This window comes from Prionailurus viverrinus, chromosome D3 (assembly GCF_022837055.1).
Source record: "Prionailurus viverrinus isolate Anna chromosome D3, UM_Priviv_1.0, whole genome shotgun sequence".
In the NCBI taxonomy this organism is placed as follows: Eukaryota; Metazoa; Chordata; class Mammalia; order Carnivora; family Felidae; genus Prionailurus; species Prionailurus viverrinus.
Window position 1 is genome coordinate 6,608,280 of NC_062572.1, and position 22,949 is coordinate 6,631,228.

At 52.8% G+C, this 22,949-nt stretch overlaps 1 protein-coding gene and 1 long non-coding RNA gene across 4 annotated transcripts; one reads left to right on the forward strand and one right to left on the reverse strand.

Annotated features, from left to right (window-relative positions):
• Positions 1-1,584: 1,584 nt before the first annotated feature.
• Positions 1,585-20,291, reverse strand: KMT5A (lysine methyltransferase 5A). Of its 3 annotated transcripts, none has more exons than XM_047828016.1 (8): positions 20,181-20,291; positions 14,424-14,545; positions 13,095-13,251; positions 9,199-9,418; positions 8,766-8,853; positions 4,506-4,565; positions 3,536-3,726; positions 1,585-2,771 (listed from the first exon to the last, which is right to left on the reverse strand). In XM_047828016.1, exons 1-8 carry the CDS (start codon positions 20,188-20,190, stop codon positions 2,561-2,563), a joined length of 1,059 nt encoding a protein of 352 aa, XP_047683972.1. In that variant the 5' UTR covers positions 20,191-20,291; the 3' UTR covers positions 1,585-2,560. The 3 variants fall into 3 exon arrangements, with proteins under 3 accessions (XP_047683972.1, XP_047683973.1, XP_047683971.1); XM_047828017.1 differs by lacking the exon at positions 20,181-20,291 and adding an exon at positions 14,814-14,856; XM_047828015.1 differs by lacking the exons at positions 14,424-14,545; positions 20,181-20,291 and adding an exon at positions 14,814-14,862.
• LOC125149203 (uncharacterized) lies at positions 15,027-16,309 on the forward strand. Its single transcript, XR_007145836.1, has 2 exons — positions 15,027-15,395; positions 15,805-16,309. It is a non-coding gene; the product is annotated as an uncharacterized LOC125149203 (long non-coding RNA).
• Positions 20,292-22,949: the final 2,658 nt, after the last annotated feature.

Here is a 22,949-nt window from a genome sequence, read left to right on the forward strand (position 1 = left end):
GGGCAAGCTTCAGAGAAGGAAAGGGATTTGCGCAGGGGGACAGGCTGACAAACACTTAAAGCTGGTGCTGGCACCAAACCTCTGGCTCGTAAACCAAGGACTCTAAACAAAAATTAATTAAAAATAAATAAATATTTAAAAAAATAAATGAATACAAATAAAAAATAAATATTTTAAAAATAAATACAAAGAAAAAACAAGATAGATATTTTTAAAATAAGCGAATACAAATAAAAAAATATTTAAAAAATAAATGAATACAAATTAAAAAAACAAAAACAAAAAAAAACAACCCAAGGACTCTATCCACTGTCCCCATCCGCCCCTAGTGCCCGGAGAGGAAGGGAACCAACAGCTGACAAAGGGCAGCTGGTGGAGTGCGTGGTGGGGACAGAGATCTGGTGGGAGCAACTTCCAGCACAAGACGGGCACAGTTGATGACAGACTCCTCCTGAGAACTGAATCTCCTACATTAGAAACAGTAATAATGACAAGCAGCTAAAGACCTATGCTTACTAAGTGCCAGGTGCCGTCCCTAAGGGAGGACTCGACATGCATTAGCTTTTAATCTTATCTAGCACCTGTGACCCCCATTATACAAATAAACTATCCCCTAGGACATTCACCAAAACGCACACATACTGCTGTCTAACCTCTTTTAAAAGAATATTTTCCAGTAACCTCTGCACCCAACATGGGGCTTGAACCCACAACCCTGAGATCGAGAGTTGTGTGCTTTACCGACGAAAGCTGGCCAGGCGCCCCTGCTGTGTAAACCATTTTCCTGTCTCCGCTTTGTAAAAAACAAACAAACAAACAAACAAACAAACACCCAAACAGAAAGACACACAGGTGGCCTCGCCTGGCAATAAATATTTTAATTTTTGTTTCATTTTTATGATGACAAATATTTTTCAAGTTATTTCCTTTTTTTTTTTTTAAATACAAAGCTAAACCACAAACAGGTACAACCAAGACATTTTATCTCACATTTACACACTCTGTCGGATCCTCCTCCAATTCTCTGACCACTGACCAGGCAAGTGTGGGGGGTGGGGTGGGGGTGCAGGGGCGGGAAGACTTTTGTAGGTAGCACCGTGGTGAGGCCAGGGTGGGGGCCAGGGGAGCATCAAGGTTGAGGACAGGCTTTCATACCTGTCTCCATTCACATTTACCCGGGACCAGGGGAGGCCGGGAAACCCCAGGTCATGGCTTCAGAGCCACAGCCCCCTGGACTGCAGGTTAACAGAATAGGTCTCCCTTCGGGAGGGAGGAGGAAGCTACCTACTCCTCCTGCATCACAGTCAAGGTGAAAACTTTACCCTTAGCCTTGATCCCTGGGCTGCCGGGCCTGCCCATTCCCCTGCACATCAGCAGCTGGGGTGGGGGCCACGCATTTCAGGGCCAGCAGGCTCCCCCTTCGGTTCATGGCTGCATCTTCAGTTTTGCAGGAAGGATACCAGGTGGTCTGACAGACAGAAAGCCTGACAGCAGGTCTGGAACTTTCAACCCATTGGAATTGGGTCAGGGTTGGGGGGGGGGGGGGGGGGGGACGCGGCGGAATATTGGGTAAGTAATTTCTGGTCCCACTACAAAACTTTTATTTTTGATTAGAATAGAGTACCATCTCAAATCTCTTCTACAAAAACAAAAACCAAAAAAAAAAAAAAAAAGAGAAAGAGAAAGAAGAAAAAAAATGCAGCCACTTCACTCACTTCAAGACCTATATACATGTAAGTTGTTTTCTGTGGTTTTTTTTTTTTTTTTGTCTTTTTAAATTTTTAAATTTTTATTATTGTTTTTTAAAATAAACTCAGTGTTCACATTTCTATAAAGAATCAACCCAGTTTTGGGAAACCCTGCCCCGGCAGGGCTAGGCAAGCAACGCTTTTCCCTGCCCACGTCGACTCTGACTGCCCGCCCTGATGCGCGGAGGCGCCCAGAGAAGCGGCGGCCTGCGGAAGAGTGAACCGCGCTCACGGGCCACTGGGTCAGTAAGCTTTCGAGAAAGCAGAGGGGAAGACTAGCTTACTGCGAAACCTTTTTAAAAAATATTCATACACTTCCTTGTGCGCCTGTCCAGACGTCAGGAAAACAAGAGCTTGGGAACACCCCGTCCGGGCCTCGGGAGGCAGCGTCTTCCGGGACTCGCCTGCACTCGGCCGCCGGCCGTCGGGGGCGTGGGGAAGAGAGTCCTGGCTCTGGGGCTGGAGGCAGGAGGGTCGCCCAGCTTCCTAATTCATGTCCACTCTTTCCTCTAAAGCCTGTGCTGCGTCTTTGACTGCATGCACGGGAAGCACAAACGTTTGACTTGTATGCAAAAAAGGTACAAAAACAACTAGAATATAAAAGTTTTGGTAATATAAGGCCATCTGTTCAAGTCCACCTTGGAAACCTGTAACAGATATTTAAATACTACAGTGAAAAGGCATCTTAATATACTTTTTAAAAACATCTGAAGTAATCTGCTAAGATTTTAAGTGTGTAAAAAAAAAAATCAATTCCCTTTGAGGGCACTTTGTCCATGGAAGAAGGGAGGGGGGCGGGGAGGGCGGGGTGGTTAATGCTTCAGCCAGGGATAGGCTTCGATGGAAGCCCGGCTGCGGTCCCCATAGTCATACAGGAGCTCCTCCCCGGCCTTGATGTCGCGGGAGGCGATGAGGATGAGGTGAGGCACGCCGTCAATGTCGTGCAGTTTGGTTTGGCAGTTCCCACATTTACTGTGATTGATCAGTCTTCCCAGGCGATTTGTCTCTCTAGTCGCATCCACGCTGGCGGGAGGGAGGGCAACAGAGGGTTTAAATTGATAAAGAGGCTTTTGATCCCAGTCACAGCCAGCTCTCAACTCGGGTGGGATGTCGATTTATAGCCACGTTTTTGGGGAAAGCAATTCAAGTGAAAACAACATCTTTTAAGAGCCGAGGGAGGCACTGGGCGAGAGAGTGGGGGGTGGGAAGAGACAGGAATGCAAGAGGCTCTTTGTGGAGGCCCGTGAGGCAAGTGCATAAGAAATAAATGAATAAAGATCAACTGCGGATAGTGGGGGAAGCTGTGAGGAGGCAGGAGTATCAGAACTCTCCGTACCTTCTGCTCGGTTTTGCTGGGAACCCAAAACTGGTCGGAAAAATAAAGCCTGATGTCAAACACCACCACCACCACCACCAACACAACAAAACACTGAATCGAGCGCACTGGCCATATGGGGACAGGAGCAGTCGCTGGTTTCTAGAGCCGCTCTGGCCGAACGCCAGGAGCAGGAGCGGGAGCGGCCTGGGGAGCCTCGGAGCGGGTCTGCATGGACTGGTCCGCCTCTGCTTCTCGCCCGGTCAGATGGCAGCCACAGCAGCTCCAGGCCCAAAGGCTGAAGCGGCAAGTGGGGGGAGAGCCGCCTCACGGCTTTGGAAAAGGGCAGCAAGAGATAACCAAGAAGCAGGAGCAACAGAAAGAATCAGCAGGCTGTCGTGGCTCTCTGGCCCTCGGGCCTGTCGTCTCCGCCAGGGCGCGGAAAAGCCACTCGAAGCGCTAGCGGACTTACCAGTAGGTTTTGCTGAGATACTGGAAATAGTACATGTAGCAGCCCGTGGAGGGGTCTTGTGCGTACAAAGCCTCCCGCTTCTTGGCATCGGTGATCTCGATGAGGTCCCCGTGGTATTCTACCACGAACTCGCCCCGGGAGAACTGCTTGGTGGCGATCACGCCCCTGCCCTTGCCATCGATGAGGTCAATCTGTTGGGAGGCGAGGAGAGAGCGTTGCTTCCTAACACCACGCGTGGCCGGCTTCCTGGGCGCCTGGGGTTGCCCGCCCCGCCCCCCCAACCCCTTCCTCCATCGGCTTTCCTGAGGTGTGCCCTAGATCTCACTCTCTTTACGTGCCCAGCACAACCGGTATGAATGTACACAGCCGTGCAACTATCGCCACGATCCGTCACCCCAGAAAGTTCCCTTGTGCCCTTCGCAAAGCACTGTTACGCCTCATCCTCCTGAGGGATCTGCTGGGTGGATGTTGCCCCATTTTGCAGATGAGAAAACGGAGGCTCAGAGAGGCAGAGCCACGTCCAAGGCCACATGGCTGGGAAGTGGTAAAGTCCGGCTGGCAGCCGCATCCGTGGCCCCTTCCGGGGCGAGGTGGGGGCAGAGGGGGAGAGACCCCGTGTTCCAGGTCTCTCCTTTTTCTGTAATTTACCCTCCTGTGCTTCTGCTCACTCATTATAAATGGGGTTGCAGGCTGACTGCTTGAGGGGCCCAGACTTAAGTTTGGATCCTTCTAGATGGTACGTGAAACGGGAGCTTTTTTTAGGACTCTGGAGTCCCAGCCCAGACCCACGTGGCCGCCACTGTAGAGCCCTGCCCTTCTCATCCACCCAGTGTGTTTGCAATATGTGAAAAGAAAAGCAAATTTCTCAGGTCCCGTCATTTCCCAGGAAAACTGTTTAGGAAAAATTTGTTAGTTTCTCTAGGTACCCTCCAGGCTCCGCCTCCGTACACTGGGCCCCACTGCCCCTTACCTTCATGCCTTCTTCCTTCCCGCTTTCAATCAACTCATCTATTCTTTTCCTCTCTTCAGACTGTGTGGAGAGGGAGAAAAACAAAAAGTACCTGAGCTTTCTCTCCTGGGCCGTTCAGGGCAGTCCGGCAGCCTGGGCCACCCGCAGGGCTACTCCCAGTTGGCCTCCATGACACGGGTCCCCAAGGACGCCCAAGCCCCCCCCACCCCTTGTCCTTTTCTCACTGCCCACCTGTTGTGGACAGTTTGGCACCTGGGGTTCAAACGGACCAGGAGGGATACAGTTGTAGCCCAAGGGCAGAACTGGGTTGAGGGGCTATGTTCCATTTGGCACACGCGCTGTTTTTAAAAAGATCTAAATTGCCGACATCTGCAAATCGAGACTCTGACCTCATCTGACATCGGCCAGGGCAGATCAGAGCACAGCCTCTCGAAGGGGCATGTGCACACTATGTTCCTCCTGTCTGATGGCCCCTATGGGTGCCTTGGTTTAGCAACTCTTGGAGGTGGGTCTTTTGGAAGCCACTGCCACGGATGAGAAGAGGGCCTCCCACCCCAAAGAGGTAATATAATACCACCCTGAATAGGGAAGTTAGACAGGAGTGGACATTCCTGGTCTCACCTGCCCCTCAGGGACACCCCTCCTGCCACCACCTCCCTCCCGGACCCAGATCCCATGCTCCGTACATGCACAGGACTGCAGGGAGCCACAGAGAGCCGCTGAGGGACCCAGCAGGAGCCCAGGCCCTGCACTGGCTGGCACACGCGGTGGCCACGCCCACGGCAGAGCCCTCCACCCACAGCTGAGCACGGACCCTGCCTGCAGAGGCCTCAGGACGCCGTCTGCGGCCCACGCGCACTTCCCCAGTCCCTCTCCACACAGAAGTACCACGCGCCCGCGGGGTGACGGGCAAAGCCCAGGTCTCCGCAGGTCCAGACTGACTAGGCTGTCGCTCCCAGGCCCAGCCCACGTCCCTGCTCTTCTCCTGCCGTCTTCCAGCCACATCATGGCCACCTCACTGGTCTCCTGGCTTCCATTCTGACCACCCACTTCACTCTGTCCCCCACACGGTAGTCACAGGGGTCTTTTAAAAATGTACATAAAGGGGCGCCTGGGTGGCTCAGTCGGTTGGGCATCCGACTTCGGCTCAGGTCACGATCTCGTGGTCTGTGGGTTCAAGCCCCACATCAGGGTCTGCACTGTCGGTGCGGAGCCTGCTTGGAACTCTCTGTCTCCCTCTCTCTCTGCCCCTCCTCCTCTCGTGTTCTCTCTCTCTCTCCCTCTCGAAAATAAACATTTAAAAAAATGTATGTAAGATCATGTCATTTTCCTGCTTAAAGCCTTCCAGGAAGTTCACTGAATAGTGACGTGCCAACGTTGGCTCCTTAGTGTGACAAATGTACCAGGATAGTATACGCTGCTAATGATGAGGGAAACTGGGTAAAGGGTCTACGGGAATACTCTGTACTACCTTTGCAACTCCCCTGTAAATCTAAAATTATTCCAAGGGTTTGTTTAAAGAGAAGCAAAAGCTTTTCCTTACCTCCCCACTCCTACCGAGATAAAATCTACTTTTCTGATGGCCCGTGAGTCTCTGCAGGATCCCGGCCCCACATCTCTAGCCTCGTTTGCTGTCTTCACCCTTGCTCTCACATTCTGGCCACACTTGGCTGACTCTCTTACAGGACCAGGCTCGTTCCCGCCTCAGGGCCTTTGCACTTGGTACTGCCCCCGCCTAGAATACCCTTTCCCCAGTCCATTCACCTGGCTTGTGTCCTCCCTTCCTTCCAAGCTCTGCTCAAAAGGCACCTCCTCAGGGAAATTTCCCCGATACCGTAGCTAAAGTAGCCCTAAGCCTCACCATGCCTTCAAACTACCGTCTTACTAAGTTAATGTCAAAGGACTATCAGAAATTATCTTGCTCTATGCTTGTCTTTTAATGGGTAATCACTTGAGTATAACCTGCAGACTTTCCTGCCGTGACTGTGCCGGGAGGAGCTGAGCTGGGGAGAGCCGGGACCGGGCCTGGACCGGGCTGAACGTCCTGAAGGCAGAGGCACAGAGTCGGAGTTTCATCCTGCGGCCTCGGTGCTTAGGGGCATGCGTCAACCAGCTGCAGGCTTCCAAAAGAGAATTCAGGCAGCAGCCTATGGGCGTGGGAGGGGGGCTAGAGGCAGACTGAGTGGGAGGTAAGCAAGGCCTAAACTGGGTCGAGGCAGCTCTGCACATCAGGCCTGGGGCTGGGCCGGGCTGAAGAGGCCAGGGCACGGCCCACAGGTGCAGTCCTCGCCCCAGTGCGGGGCACCCGCAAGCAGGCCAACCGGCAAAGGGATCCCCGCGGCCAAACGACAGGGGTTCAGGGCATCTCTCCAAGGCCCCATGCCCACCCTCCTGCCCTGGACCCAACACCAGGCCCTGCCCGCTCGGTCTTCCAACTCAGTCAAATGCCTGCAAAGCTTCTGATTTTAGTTCCTCTCCTGCCTCACCCCCATCCCTCTCTTAGGCCCCATGGGCCTGGGCCCTGGTTTCCGCGGCCCCGAAGGACAGACAGGTCAGGACCTACCTCACCGCTCAGGTGAGGGAGGCGCGGCTGCCCCAGCCTCAAGCTTTACCTGTGCGGTCAGGAGAATACAGCACCCTGGCCAGCCACGGCCTGCCGCCGGGCCAGCAACCAACTGGCCGTGGTGTTCGCTCGGCAGAGCCAACACAAACAGTGAGAGCACAGCGTGGCGCTCCCTCGCGACCGGCCCTCTGTCCGGGGACAGAGCGAGCCGCACCATGCTGCAGACCAAGCTGCGGGGAGGAAGGATCCGCTCCCTTCTGCTCCTCTGCTGCAAGACGGAGCAGACCTGCACCACGTCCTGTGGCAGCCTTCCCTCCTCCAGCCAGAAAGCCCTTCTTTTCTTTTCCTTTTTTTTTTTTTTTTTTTTTAATTAAAAAGGCAAACTGAGCTGCGCCCACTCTGCAGCCCCCAGCAGCCCCGACCAGGGTTGGGAGGTGCCCCGGGTTCTGGGGCCCGGCGCCACCCCGCCCTCTGCAGTGCTGTCTCGAAGAGTGACCTAGCACAGCCTCCCACTGCAGGCACACACTTCATAACAGCTTGTCATTGGCTGCAAGACGCCGCCTTTCTACGGAAAGGAAAGCCCAAGCTTCTCTCTGAGGGGAAAATGGACCCCTTTTCTCTTTTATTTTAAGCGAAGCCTCATCGACTCAGATAAGCAGAGGAAGAGAATGCTACATCACCGCATCTACGTATCCGCGTCTACAGATTGAACGTAAAACACGCTGAGGGTGTCTTAGGTTCAGGCCGACAAGGCCTCCAGGCGGGGTGGGCGGGGGCTGCCATCCTGAGCACCGCCCCCCCACCTTGAGGTTGCTTTGAGGGTGTGGGCGAGAGAGGGGCTGGCCCGGCCTGGAGCGGCCTGGAGCGGGAGGGCGGCGGGCTGCGGGGCCACCCGGACCACGCCCTGGGTTTCCTTAACAGAAAGGCAATAACCACACGTCACTGCATCAAATATTGATTGACTGCTGAGCAGCTCAACACTCTGTAAACACAGAGGGCAGAGGCTTGCACAGTCTGGCTGGCCTTCCTGCCTGTTTTTTCAGGTGTTCCTAGGACCACAGCTGGGAGGGAAAGAGGAGAGAGGGGGCCTCAGGAAGTGACAACAATGGGGAAGGCATGGTGACGATAATAAGAGTCAGCTAGTGCTTAACTGGGTGCCAGGCATGGTTCCAAGTGTGCTGTGTACATTAATCCATTTAATATCCCGACATTCCCAGAAGATGCCACATTATTATCCCATTTACAGATAGGAAAACTGAGGCTCAGAGCACTCAAGTAACTGGCCCTCGGTCACACAACCAGTAAGTGGCTTCCAAGCCACTGCTCTTTACCACCTTGAGACACAACACGGGAACTTGTGGATGGCGGACAGACAAGCCTCTGAAAGCACACACCGCCTCCCCCCGAGGTCCCAGGCTCTGACCGTCCTGCCAACAAGTCCTGGAAAAGACGCCTTCATGGGAACGCAGGACTTTCCACACCATGTGCTACAGGTTACAAGACTCCTTCGCAGAAGCATCTTAACCAAGCCTCAGAGTGACCCCAAACGTTAGAACTAGACCAAGGAGAGTACCAAGGCCACAGAAGCAGACCTACCCCGGGATGACGGAGAGAAAGCTCAAGCCCTGCCTGCCAAGCACTGCCCTGGGAGCTGCCCTGCCCCTCCAAGAGCCAGAAGTAAAGCCACGTGACTCTACCTGCAGCTCAGCTTTGCTCTTCCTGGAGCTCCTTCGCACGGGGTAGAAATCCGTGAGTTTGCGATTCTGTTGTGTTTTTCCTTGAGCTCTTGGGTGGGAAGGGAAGAGGAGAAAACCAAGTGTTAGCACCGAAACCACACTCACACCCGGGAGGCCCCCGGCTCCTTGGGAGGTGGCTCCTCAGAAATGATGTCACGTAAACACCTTTGTCCACGGGGGCCCACGTAGGCTCACGTGCCCAAGGGGGGGCTCCGGGGGTCAAAGATAGGCTGCCTACTCTCAGGGACGCTGAGCCTCGATGAGAGCCAGGCCGAGCAGGGGCACTGCTACCCGCTTCCCTACCCCCCAGCTAGCACCTGAGCAGGGTCTGCTGGGGTCACAACAACCAGACTGCCCTGCATTAGTTAGGGGAAGGGCTCCAGAGGGCACTCACTTCTTCCGAGGGGCCTGTTTGCCCTTGACGGGCTTTTTCAGGGCCTGCTTGGCGACGGCTGCGATGGGAGGGTCACAAGACGAGGTCGGAGTTTTTGGAGGTTCTGCTGCTTCGGATTTTTGGTTTGGAAAAGGTGCCAGGGGACCTCTCCCGGCGTCTTTGATCTTCTGTTCCTCGGACTTCATGGTGCTTCGGATTGCGTTCCCACTGTTCCTTTTCTCTGCGGGCAGAGGGAGGAGGAAGAGAGAAATTTAGTCTGGACTCTCTGTCTCTCCATTTCTAGACCATCAGCTGCATTCTAAGACAGGCTTTTATTTACTTACTTATTTACTTATTTATTTTTTACGTTTTTAAGGGTTTTTTTAATGTTTATTTATTTTGAAAGAGAGAGAGAGAATCTGAAGCAGGCTCCAGGCTCCCAGCTGTCAGCACAGAGCCTGATGCGGGGCTCGAACCCACAAGCTCTGAGACCACGACCTGAGCCGAAGTCGGATGCTCAACCGACTGAGCCACCCACGTGCCCCTAAGACACACTTTTACAGGAGACAGGATCCTGAGTGTGTCGGGCAGCATTGCCCTCCGCCTGTTAAGCTCGGTGTCTACTAATGGCTTCCATGGGGGAAGCACTGGCTTTACTTTTTGACCCAGGCACAGGGCAGAGCTTCCGGTCTGTGTCTTTTTTTTTTTTTTCTTTTTTCAGTTTTATTAAGGTATAGCTGACAAAATCGTAAGATATTGACAGTGTACTTCGTGACAATCTGATACACGTTGTGGAAGGATCCCTCCTCCCATCTAGTTCATGAACACTTCTGGTCTTCTGCATCATGGTGGGGGAGAGCCCTTGAGGAAGCACCGCAGACAGCAAGAGCAGCGTAAGTGCTCAACCTGTAGCTTCCAGGAACTGGGATGCACACCCCGGAGAAAAAGCTAAACTCCTCAAGAGTGGGCCAGCGATGACGGACAGGAATAAGGTAATTAAGCAGAACTTCTTCCCTAGCAAAGACCTCTTCCCCAAGCCTGGCACACTTCATTTCAGACTCTTTAAAAAAAAGAAAAAAAAAAAAAAAAGAAGAAGAAAAAGAAAGTTTGAGGTGCCTGGGTGGCTGGCTTGGTGGGTTAAGCGTCTCTTGATTTTGGCTCAGGTCGTGATCTTGAAGTTCATGAGTCCAAGCCCTTCAGCAGGCTCTGTGCTGACAGTGCAGGGCCTGTTTGGTATTTTTTCTCTCTTCCTCTCTCTTTGCCCCTCCCCCACTCACATTTTTTCTCTCTCTTTCTCCCCCTCTCTCAAACTAAATAAGTAAACTTAAGAAAAGAAGTTTCCTCTTCTAAAGCGGTCCAGGCCCTATGTTCACAGTGGTTCCCAGTATGGTGACCAATACTGGTCAGTGTGTCACAGTAAAGGACGTCAAAAATGATTTGTTACGAAAAATAGTTGCGAAATACCAGCGTGGGTGAACGATTCACTTTTTTAAAAAGATGATTTACTAGGGGCGCCTGGCTCAGTCGGTTGAGCGTCCGACTTCAGCTCCGCTCATGATCTCACGGTTTGTGAGTTCGAGCCCCGCATTGGGCTCTATGCTGACAGCCCGGAGCCTGGCGCCTGCTTTCAGTTCTGTGTCTCCCTCTCTCTCTCTGTCCCTCTCCCCCTCATGCTCTGTCTTGTTCTCTCAAAAATAAACGTTAAGAAGTTAAATAAGTAAATAAATAAATGATTTACTTTAAAGAATAAGCAAATAACACACAGCTGGTAGGAACATAAAATGGCGCAGTCACTTTCGCAAAGAGTATAGCTGGCAGCGGTTCAAAAAGTTCAACATGGAGTTACCATATGACCCAGCAATTCCACGCCTAGGCGGCTATTAGGAGAATTAAAAACATATGTCCACACAAAGACCTGTATGGGAAAGTTTGTGGCAGCATTATTCACAACAGCCAAAGAGTGGAAACAACCCAAATGCCCGTCAACTGATGAAGGGGTAAATAAAACGTGGTCTCTGCACACGATGGAGTATTGTTCAGTCACAGCAAGGAAGGAGGCCCGGACACCTGCTGCAACATGGATGGCCCTTGACAACACGGTGCTAAGTGAGAGAAGCCAGGCACAAAAGGGCACATATAATGTATGGTTCCGTTCACATGATATGTCTAATACAGGCAAATCCACAGAGACAGAAAGTAAATTACTGGTGGCCAGGGGCTGGGGGGAGTGGGGGAATGGGGAATGGCAGCTAATGGGTACAAGGTTTCTTCTTTGGGGCGAGGAAACGTGCTGGTATTAGACAGTTGGTGATGGTTGCACCTATCTGTGAATAGACTAAAACCGCTGAATTGTACACTTTAAAATGGTGAACACTAGGCTACGTGACTTATATCTCAATCAGCTAAAGAGAAAAATAAATACATCAAAATCCATCCAGACCATTCTCACTCCCTTACACGTGTCAAGTGGAACCAGAGGGAGTTAAGTCTGGGACACCATGCAGAAACCCAAGGAGTACGTGATGCCCGTGAATGTCAACTATCACATCAGTCTGCATCAAGGCAGAAAAAAGGCTGAGAGTCAAGGACAAAAAGCGTGGCCCCTGGGCTCTCCTCCAGAGTGTATCTGGCCCCAAATTCTAATCGTTGCCATTTAGTAACACTACACCCAAATAAGCTAGCTTGTGCACCGTGTCACCATTTAGGATAATTTACATCCCACCCCATTCCAGAAGGGATGGGAGACTGGCTGCCCGTCATTCAGAGAGGGCCCTTTCCCCAGTGCCTGCATGGTAGGTGCTATCCTAAGTGCTGGCGATCCAGGGAGGAGCAGGGGAAAGGGCCGCTGGTGTGGGGCACTGTGCAAAGCCCTTTGCGTCCATGCTTTAACCAATCTTCAGGATAGCCTTACGAGGTAGGAATCCTCTCTCCCACTTCAAAGACGGAAGAACTGAGACTCAGAAAATAGGAGTAAGCTGCTCAAGCCTCTCGTAAGTAGAAGAGCTAGGATTCGAACCCAAGCCATTTGAAGACTGACTGCAACAGTATCAGCCACTGCACCGGGGAGGAGAATCAAGCAGAGGGCTGGCTCCTGCCCCTAGTTCTGTGTGTCCCGACCCTCGGTTCTCAGATCTGGTCCCAGACGTTGGCCTAAGCATCACTTATGGCACTTTTCATAAATGAATTACAAGGCTGCCTTGTATGAAGCTGCTGGTAGCCAGAGTGCTACATCTTTAAGACAAGTTTTAATTAGAAAGGAGCTTGGTGAATTTGGGAAAGCTCATATTCCCCACTGCAGCTTTAAAAGGAAATATTTGGAATAGAGCAAGATTTCTATGAGGTTTCAGCTTGTTTTGCTGGGCCAAAGAGAATTTTCCGGAACTTTATATTTTCTTATTCAGTATTTTAGCTCCAAATCTCATCACAGAGTATGCTGCTTCAGAGAGCAGCACTGAACACTTGAGTAGAAAGAAACTCAGAAATGAGGTCAAGGCCAGCTCAAAAGAGGGAAGGAAGTCGGTTCCCTACGTTCACACAACACAATCAGGACTACAAGCACCTGGCCTGTACAACCCAGACTCAGAATTTCTATACTTTGGGCACTTGTGAGCCTCTTTAAATACAGGCCAGGTGTATTATTCTTGCAACTTGGCGACACAATCGAGCTTGAAGGACTAGTGCTAACTCTCGTGAAAGCAGGGAAAACCGGTTAGACCAACAGGGAACACACCCTGGGACAGGGCACTCTTCCCCCGTGTCTGTTTCTTAGCAGCAAGACAGAACATGGATCCAACCTTCTGAACTTGGGTTTGAAAAGGCTGGATAATCATTTAATATATATGCACAATTAATGGCAGAGAGGGGCTTTCTGCAACCCAACCAGCTGCGGTCAGAACGGGGCCACTTCAGAACCTTACCTTCTCGTTTCCTGTAGAGTCCGGCTAATGGCTTCCCCTGGCATTTGACTTCGTGATGTGCAACTGAGTTCTCTTCCTGAAGGGGGGAACGCATTCCAGAGCATTTGTTGGGGCTCATGTAGGAATAGATCTTTGATTGCCCGGTAAATACATTCTCCTAAAACGACAAATGCATGCTCTGAAAGAGGCTTGAAGAAGATCCCGTGGCAAATGGCGGAGAAGGGCAATCAGAATACGAAAACCAGAAACAGACACCATCTCTCAAAAGCCGAGCCAACCCAGGGTTGCCAGCCCCAGGAGATCAGTGGGAGGTTTAGGATCTCCCAGGTCCGAGTTAGACATTTCCTGAACTCGTGTGGTCTCTAATTCTGGTCACTCAGGGCACATCTGGCCAGCAGGAAGCCAGCTGTGCACCAAGGTGTACATAAGCAGACAACCTACCAGTAGCAGAGAGGTCAGAATGACCCAGACTAAACAAATGCGGAATTTGAAGGGCTGGCCTCTGTGCAGGAGCTGCAGGAACTCTAGCACGGAAACAGGCCTCAGGGAATCTGATTAACTACTTCTTGGTCCCGAAGTCAGCCGATAGGACTTATTACTGCCTGAGCCGTGTGTGTCCCCAAGCCTGGCCCCTTTCGAATCAACGCTGCCCAGCAGCCTCCCAGGACTGCGGACCGGACTGCAGTGGTAATTGAAGGGTGGGGTGGAGGGTGGAGAGCTTAATAAAAGCAGAGCCTATAGCCAGCTCATTTAGGGCGGTCACTCTATTGCAGACGGCATCTTGGCATCAATAGTAGGAGGGTGGGCAGACGGGTGGGGCGGTACAGGTCACTGCCGGCGTCTCTGGGCGTGGGGCCTCCCCCTCTGAGTAAGCACGGAATGGAGGAGGACTTCCCCAGAAACACTGCTAGGGCCTTTCTGCTGGGTGAACCTTTCAACACCAAGTCAGCGTGACCCGTGAGCTCTCTGAGGGCCCCCGGGCAGGCCCCGCACACCCTGGGAAGGCAGCCACCGCGGGGCTAGCCGGGTCTCGGGGTGCGGAAATGCCATAAAGACACAAACTTTTCCGAGGTCAAATATTGCCAGGGTCATGGCGGAGCCAGGGTGGACGCCACTCCCAGGCAGGCAGCAGAAAAGGAAGCTACCCGAGCCGGGCGCCCCGCCCGCACCCCCGCACCCCCGCCCCCGGGCCCAGGGCCGCGGGCGGGAGGGGAGGGGGGGGGGGTCCAGGGGCGCGCGCACGTGCTCGCCGCGCTGGGCCGGCGGGGGCGGCCGGCCGCGCGGCCCCTCGGGGCACGCTGAGTGAGTGCGGGGAGGGTGCCTGCTTACCCCGTTGGTGCGGGGCCTCCCCGGGCCCCTCCGCTCCACCATCTCCGGGCCCGGGGCCGTCGCTGCCACCGCCGCCGCCGCCGCCGCCGCCTCCACCGCGCGGGGCTTGGACATCTTCCTGCCTGGAGAGGGGGACCCGGGGGAAGCGGGGGAGGGGGCGCTCAGGGCGCGGCGGGGCGGGGAGCGGGGCCGCCCGGGCCGGGCGCCGCGGCGGCGCCTCCCGCCGCAGCCATGTTCCGAGGGCCTGGCGGTGGTGGGCCGCCCGCGCCGCCGGGAGGCAGGGGCCGGCCGGCCGGGCCGGGCCGGGGCCCGCGTCGCCCTCCCGCCGCCCGGCCCGGCCGGGCCCCGCGCGCCGCCCGCCCCCCGCGCGGCCGGGCCCGCCACACCCACCTGCAGCCCGGCCAGGCCCATGGCGGCGCGCCCCGCGCCCTCGCCCTCTCCGCCGCCGCCGCCGCCGCCGCCGCCGCGGCCCGGCCACCACCGCTGCCGCTGCCGCTGCTGCTGTTGCTGCCGCCGCCACCAGCGCCGCCGCGGCGCCCCGGGGAAGGGCCGGCGGCGCCCCACGGCGCCCCCTTCCCCCATGGCCTGCGAGGCAGGGCCCGGCACCCGCGCGCCGCGGCAGCCCGGGCCGGCCCGGGACCGAGGACGCAGGGAGGGAGGCGCTGGCGGCGCGTCCTCCGCGTCCCGCCCGCTCGCCCGCCGCCGCCCACCGTCCGGCTCCCGGCCCGGGGAGGGGGGCTGGCAGGGGCGGCGCTGAGAGGCTCCTCGGGAGGGAGGGAGGCAGGGCGGGCCGCGCGGCCGCGACGAATCCCGACTCGGGCGCGCCCCCTCTCGCGCGTCCTCAGCCACTCGGGGAGGAAGGGGTGGGAAACATGATAATGACAGCCCGGGCTCTCGCCGGCCGGGCTCCTTCTCTCGCTGGCTCCGCGGATATTTTGGGAGGCCCGTCGGTGCCAGGCGCAGTCAGCAGCGGTGAGAGCGACAGACGAGAGTCTTCCTGTGTGCCCGAGCCTGGGCTCCCTGAGCATTATAGGGACATTTAATTCTCCACGCAAGTCCCCCCGCCCCAGGGGACGGGGAGGGGAGGAGGGGGAGGCGGGTCCTGTGGCAAACCCCTTAAAAATGAGCGTACTGAGGCTCAAGGGAGGTGCAGGGGCTTGGATGGGGCCACAGAACTAGAAAGCCATGGGTGGCGGGGCGGGGGGGGGGGGGGGAGTCAAGTGTCAAACCCAGGTGGTCTGCACCTGACCCTTCGGGCCCTGGGGAGATAGAATCAGTGGTTATTATGGTAAGTTGGTGGGGCGCTTCCCGTGCGTACACGATCTCATCCAAACCTCACAACAGGCCTGCGAAGGGACACACCCTTATCTCCTTTCCACAGATGTTGAAACGGAGGTTCAGAGAAGTGAGGAGCTTTGGCCAAATTCTCAGAACTAGAAATGGATTTCCAGGCCAACTGACCCCGGAGGCTGAACTCCCAGACACAGATGAGGAAATTCAAGATGGGAGAGCCAAATGCTGCTGCAGAAGTCTTTAGCAGGTCACCCGACTCTCCTGGCCACCCCATGAGAAAACATCCTAGGGAGGCAGGGGTTCCAGGCACTCAGGTGTCCGTGTTGGCATAGCTCACTGCCCTGCACCACTGTGCTGAGGCCATTAGGGTTTGAGGGCCCACAGCCAAGAGTCACTGTATTTGTGCAAAGTCATAGATGCAAACAAGACACCTCGGGACATCCAGCTCCTACTGCTTGGGTCATGGCCTGGGAGGCAAGGATTGGGTTTCTCTCCCTGCATCTGCCCCAGAGGTGCTTTGTGACCATGACCACCAAGCCACTTCCCTGGACTAGACTTCAGTGTCCTCATCAATAAAAACCAAGAATTTTAAATTTCTTAATGCACCCAGGGCACCTTTCAACATCTACAGATAAACAAACGGCTGTCACTTTAAGTAGCTGCCTCCCCGTAGAAGGGATAAGACTAAGTAGGATTAAATGGCAGGAACAGACTCAGGACAAATGTCTCCCAAATCAGCTCATGCTGTAGCATCCTGGGCAGGGCTGGGGAGCACCCTCCTCCCCACCGGATCTCAGTCCCCACCCCAACCCTAACTCCAGTCGGGTAGGGTCCTCTGACCATGTGAATACCCAAGACACTATGCAGACAGTGAAAGAGGATTCTAAAATAACACTCTGACACCCAGGCCAAGCCATTTGAAACTGTGTGCTACATCTCCAGGGCAGAGGTTTGCAGTTTGTCGTCAAACTATCATGGGAATCGTGGTTTGCGAACAGGAAGCAGCCTCTCAGATTATCTCGTCTACGTACGGTTTCAACATCACCCGACCCCCCACCCTCAAATACACACACATGCTCATGGCCGCAGCCTTCTCGATTTCAGCCCTCAAATGCAGGGGCGCATACGTTAAGGTCCAAGTCTAGCACCCATTCCTCAACTCTGCAGCTCCAGTACTAGAAGATATAATACAACTCATTCAGGGTAAGCTTCAAAACAGGTTTTCCTTTCTCTGTACATGAGGTGTCCAGGTGCATATAACAAATATACCCATCAGCAGAAATAAAAACTCTTAATGTTGCCCAGGGTCGCACAGAAATAGAATTCAACAAAAATGATACCAATAGCTAACATTTATTCAATGTTTACCATGTGTTAGGCCCTGTAATCATGCGTTAACTTAACCTTCCCAACCCTTTATGAGAAAGTACTATTCCTATTTCAGAGATGTAGAAATTGAAGCTCAGGGGAGATAAATCACTTGACCGAGGATTACACGACTGAAGTGATAATAGAGCTGAGATCTGACCCCAGTGCTGCTATATGAGGGTACTTTATCATAAAGAATGCATATTGCTGGAGTGCCTGGGTGGTTCAGTCAGTTAAGTGTTTGACTCTTGATTTCAGCTCAGGTCATGATCTCAGGGCTCTGTGCTGATAGCGCAGAGCCTGCTTAGGATTCTCTCTCTCCCTCTCTTTCTGCCCCTCCCCTGCTCACGTGCTCTCTCCCTTTCTCTCTCTCAAAATAAATAAATTCAACATAAAAAAGAAAAAGAATGTATATCACTTCCCTTGAAGTCAAACGCAAAACAGCAATTCATTCACTCCACAAACATTTATTGAATACCTACTTTGTTCCAGGCCCTTGCTAAGGACACAACAGTAAAGGTAGAGACAGACAGGGCAAGTTGAGGCCAGAGGGGTAGGCAGGACCCCACAGGCCACTGTGAGGATTGTGGATTTGATCCTAAAAGCAGTGGGGGAGGGAAGAGGAGTGAAGGTCACATGATAAAAATCTGTGTTCTTGGGGATCACTCTAGCTGCTAGGGGGATAATAAATTGGAAATGGTAAAAATGGAAAGAGGGAGACCAAATAGGAGGCCATCTGGCTGTGGCAGCAGAAATGGAGAAAAGCAGATGGACAGATCCTCCTCAAACTAATATATTTAAGGTTGAAAATATCTACGTGATTGTAAAACTTCAAAACCAGAGAGGAATTGCCTGGTATCTGAACATTTCGCTCATGTGACCCAGCAAGATTCTCTTTGTTTGCAACAAAGACCGCTTTTCTAGAAGAAAAAGACTGACCCTTCATTTGAAGTACTATAAATGATTTGATATTTACACTACCAAATGCCCAATTTAGTAATCTACAAGAGAAATAAAGGCTAAGAAATAAGTAACTAACGGGGTGCTTGGGTGGCTCAGTCGGTTAAGCGTCAGACTCTGGCTCAGGTCATGAGTTTGAGCCCGGCATCAGGCTCTGTGCTGACAGCTGGGAGCCTGGAGCCTGCTTTGGATTCTGTTTCCCTCTCTCTCTGCCCCTCCCCCACTCATGCTCGCTCACGCTCTCTCAAAAATAAATAAACATTTAAAAAAAGAAGAAAAAGGGGCGCCTGGGTGGTTCAGTCGGTTGAGCATCCGACTTCGGCTCAGGTCATGATCTCATGGTTTGTGGGTTTGAGACCTGGGTCGGGCTCTGCGCTGGCAGCTCAGGGCCTGGAGCCTGTTTTGGATTCTGTGTCTCCCTCTCTCTGCTCCTCCCCTGCTCACACTCTGTCTCTCTCTCTCAAAAATGAAGATTAAAAAAAAAAAATTTTTTTAACAAATAAATTAAAAAAAAAAGAAAGAAGTAACTACTAATTTGGGGGTCAAGTGAGATACTTAGAATCTCTAACCAATAAATTACAAAGGTGATTTGTAAGCCTGCTGTGGTAGGAGCTAGGAACCCTTGTGCTCACTTTGGCTAAGGGAGGGAGAGAGGAACAAGGAAAGCCACAGACTGCCCAGTGTCTAGACTCTGACTGTGGACTTTGGCTTCCACCTCTGAAAAATGGGAATAACAACTTGTTATTGTTGCCTGGCCCTCACTGGTAATTATTATTTGCCGCTATTAAGTCCTTAAATACTTCAATGGCAGAGTGCTTAGTTTTGTTTTCCCTATAGATCAATTAAAGCAAGCCATGTTGTTATTTTGTTTTTAAAAAAGGCAATACTGTTGAAGCAGTTAGCTTAAATGATTTTTGTTCTAATGGGAAAAATGAACCAGGGAAGCATCGATTTATTAAGACTTGTCAGATACTATTAAATATACTTTTAGATGCTTAACACTTTTCCGAGGAAAAAATATTCGTCTTAGCTTTCTCTGCGGATTGGGTTACAAAGCTCTTTAACTTATAAGTTCACTCTGCCTCATTTCTGAATTAGAATCTGGTTTGTCCCAAAAGACCCTAAGCAGATGCTGGTATAATAAAACATGCAACTGGGTTCAGGGCCTGAAAACAAAGGTGCCCAATAAATATTTACCAAATGAATCTTTATTTTATTCATTATTACTGCTATAGGGAGCGTAACGCATTAAGGCAAATTCCTACTAACGTAGTCCCTTGGAATTTTGAGGAAAATGTCAAACCGCAACTTATTTTTCTAAAATAATAATTCTACTCAACCTTCACGCTCCAAGTTTTTGCACTGAAGGAGACACAGCGGCTGGAAATGACCAGTGGCTAGAGATCACTTTGACGCATAACGTGGGACTTCCTGTCCTGACACCAAACTAAGTGTGCAAAGCTCTTAAGGCTGGGACGTAGCCTCCCGCGATGGACAATCCCACCCAAACCGTCTCCCGAGGGCAAGAGTCCTGACCAGCCACAGGATGAAGGGCCGCCCCGGGTGGTGCGGTGAGACTCATCTCACCCCAAAGTGGGCCGGCGGGGCCCAGTCCTCGCCCCTGCGGCGCAGAGCTGACTCAGGGCGTGCGGAGGGAAGGCGCCTGCTGCGGTGTCCACTCCGATGCGCTCCCACCATGGAGGTTACCCATCTGCGCCCTGGCCTGGAAGTCCCCTCCTTTCCCAACAAGAGAGAGACCCTAGGCGGGCGAAACTTCGCCCTTCCCCTTCTTCGTATCAATAACAACCATTCCCTGGAGGTGCCCTGTGCTTTAGTTTCCAAAGAGCTTTGACATATGGGTCTGTTGTCGCTGGAGAGGAAGGCCAGCGGGTGCCCATACTTCAGAAAGGGGAAACCTAGGCACGGAAGTGGGAGGGACTTCTGGAGGCTTGGGGGGGTTGGCTGGGGAAGGTTCCGCAGCAACCCCCCCACCCCCCCGGCCCCGTCTCCGCGCTCAGTCCGAGCAGCCCTCAGCAGGGCGCTTCCCCGCTGCCGCTCCCGACGCCCTGGTCCCCCACTCACAACATGACCCTCCCCAGCCCGAACCGCCCCGGCGCTGGCCACCTGGGCAAATACCTCTAGCCATGGCCCGGCTCTGTCACCGCCTGGGATCTCCCGGGAAACGCAGCTTTCGAAAAAAGTTGCAACAACTGTAGCCAACTGCTCCGCGGAGCTACGGCTGCTGCCCTGATTGGCGCCGCCGCCCGCCTCTCCCCAGGCTGTCCGCCGTGATAGGCGAATGCAGGAGGAAAAGCCCGCCCTTCTTCCCGCCTCCCCGGCTGGGGCGGGGCAAGCGGCCGCACTTTCCACGAGCGCTTTAGGGACAGGTCCCGGCGGAGGAGGTGGGAGGGGGTTTAAATTTTACCGTCGTCCTGCGCTGATTGGCTGCAGTGGGAGGACACCCGCGCTGCCATTGGGAGGCCCCAAGCTCCGCCCGCTCCCGGCTCTGAAGCTCCGCCTCGGGAGGTTCAGTCACGCGGCTGGAGGCCCGGGCCCAGAGAGGACCGGATTTGGGACTTCCGGTTCTTCTTGGGTTTGACCGGAACCCGACCTCTGACCCCTCGGCCTCCCGTCATGACCTGCAAAGCCTAGTTCTCCCAGCAGTTTGGCGCCTCCAGCACCTTGACCCACCCCAGCAGTTTCATTCATTCATTCCTGAGTTTGAAAGGCTTAGGGAGTCTTCAGTATTCAAAACTAGCTGGCACTAAATGGGCCAGAACCTCAGAGATCCTAGCCCAACCTACCTACCCATTTTACAGACGGAGAAAGAGAGACGACCAGAAGGACCAGGTAACTTACTTGCTGCTCAAGATCACCCAGCAGTATGATTGCAGGGCCTGGATGAGTTTTGTGACTTTGAGTCCACTAGGTAGTCCACTACTTTAATCCCAGGGAAACAACCCTGCCTTGTGCCCCACCAGGGGACCCTTGGTCATGCGTTCCCAGAGAAACACAATATGTCTTGGATAGTCTTTGAACACAGGGAAGGTGTCCAATTACAGCTGTCTTCCGGGGGGCCCCTCCTGGAGATGTAGGCAGAGGTCACTCATCCATTGTCTCTCTTTGGTCCCCAAGAAGGTTTTGGAGTCCATGCTACCGCCCAAGGACCCTACCATTGCACAAAAAAAAAAAAAAAAAAAAAAAGGAAAACTAAGGTGATGAGGTGATGTATGATATATGTGAAAACATTGGGAAAAGTACAAAGTGACACTTCTGTCACGAATTCACTGTATGGCTTTTTTTTTTAATTTTTTTGATGTTTGTTTATTTTTAGGACAGAGACAGAGCATGAACGGAGGAGGGTCAGAGAGAGAGGGAGACAGAATCCGAAGCAGGCTCCGGGCTCTGAGCTGTCAGCACAGAGCCCGACGCGGGGCTCGAACTCACGGACCGTGAGATCATGACCTGAGCGAAGTCGGAGGCTTAACCGACTGAGCCACCCGGGTGCCCCTGTATGGCTTTGATATATCATTTCATCTCTCTGAACTCAACTTCCCCAGTTGTCAAATGATGGACTAGGACTGTTCTCTTCAAGGTTCTCCCAGCTTCCACAAATGTACGCAGGCTTTTCCTTTCTCTAAGATGCATTAATTCAACATTTAGTAAATTGTATATACCTGGTGCCATCTGGTACCCTTAAAGATACAGTGATGAATAAGCCACAGATCCTTCACCATATTTTTTTAGGGAAAAAACAAACAAGTAACCACTTTTTAAAAAGATAAATAGTGATGAATGCTATGAGTAGAATGAAAAGGGAGAATTTTACCACGTGAGTGGGGAGAGGGTTGCTTCTATAGATTTGATGAAGTGAGATATATCATCTTTGAATAGTAACTTTAAGTTATACCCTAAATAAATAGGGCGCAAGGGAAAAGGTACTTCTGGTAGAGGGAATAACGTGTGTGAATGTCTGGAGGCAAGAATGAGCTTAGTGTGCTTGGGAAAAAGAAGACACCCAATGTCATTGGAATTGAGCACGTGCTGGGGAGAATGGAGGGAATCAGGCTGGAGAGGTAGGCAGGCGCTAGATCACATAGGCCCTTGAAGGCTGTGCTGGCCTCTCAGCTCCAAATCTAGTTTTCTCGACCCTGTTCTGCAATATTGGGGCTACAAGCCACATTGGTCCTTTGTCAGCTAGCATTAGGTTCTGTCAACAGGAGAGGAAACAGGGAATCTGGAAATAAGGGGGAGGGAGAGGGGACTTGCTAATGACTGTTTGCTTGCAGTTCCTATCATGGTCACCTAAGTAATGACATTTTGCTTCTCACGGTGGCATTTGGTTCAGCGTCCATGTTCTTACAGGCTCCCCCTCTGATTCTTCTAGCTCTAACCTCCCCAATTTGTTCTCCAGCCCTCAAGATGGGAGCTACTTCCTGCAGTTAAGTTACCTTAGTGGTCCCACTACCTCTTTAGTGAATTTCCTATTTCATTTAAAAATTTTTTAATGTTTATTTTTGAGAGAGAGAGAGAGACAGACTATGAGCAGGGGAGGGGCAGAGAGAGAGGGAGACACAGAATCTAAAGGAGGTTCCAGGCTCCAAGCTGTCAACTCAGAGCTCGATGCGGGGGTCGAACCCACAAACTGGGAGATTATGGCCTGAGCCAAAGTCGGACGCTTAACCGACTGAGCCACCCAGGCGCCCCTGAATTCCTATTTTATTTTATTTTTTTTTTTAATTTTTTTTTTCAACGTTTATTTATTTTTGGGACAGAGAGAGACAGAGCATGAACGGGGGAGGGGCAGAGAGAGAGGGAGACACAGAATCGGAAACAGGCTCCAGGCTCTGAGCCATCAGCCCAGAGCCCGACGCGGGGCTCGAACCCACAGACCGCGAGATCGTG

Coding starts and splice junctions, on each gene's coding strand:
- KMT5A (XM_047828016.1), bottom strand. Junction 9,419..13,094: donor ACTCTACAGGAAACGAGAAG/GTAAGGTTCTGA, acceptor CTCTGCCCGCAG/AGAAAAGGAACAGTGGGAAC. Junction 4,566..8,765: donor AGAGCAAAGCTGAGCTGCAG/GTAGAGTCACGT, acceptor CTCTCCACACAG/TCTGAAGAGAGGAAAAGAAT.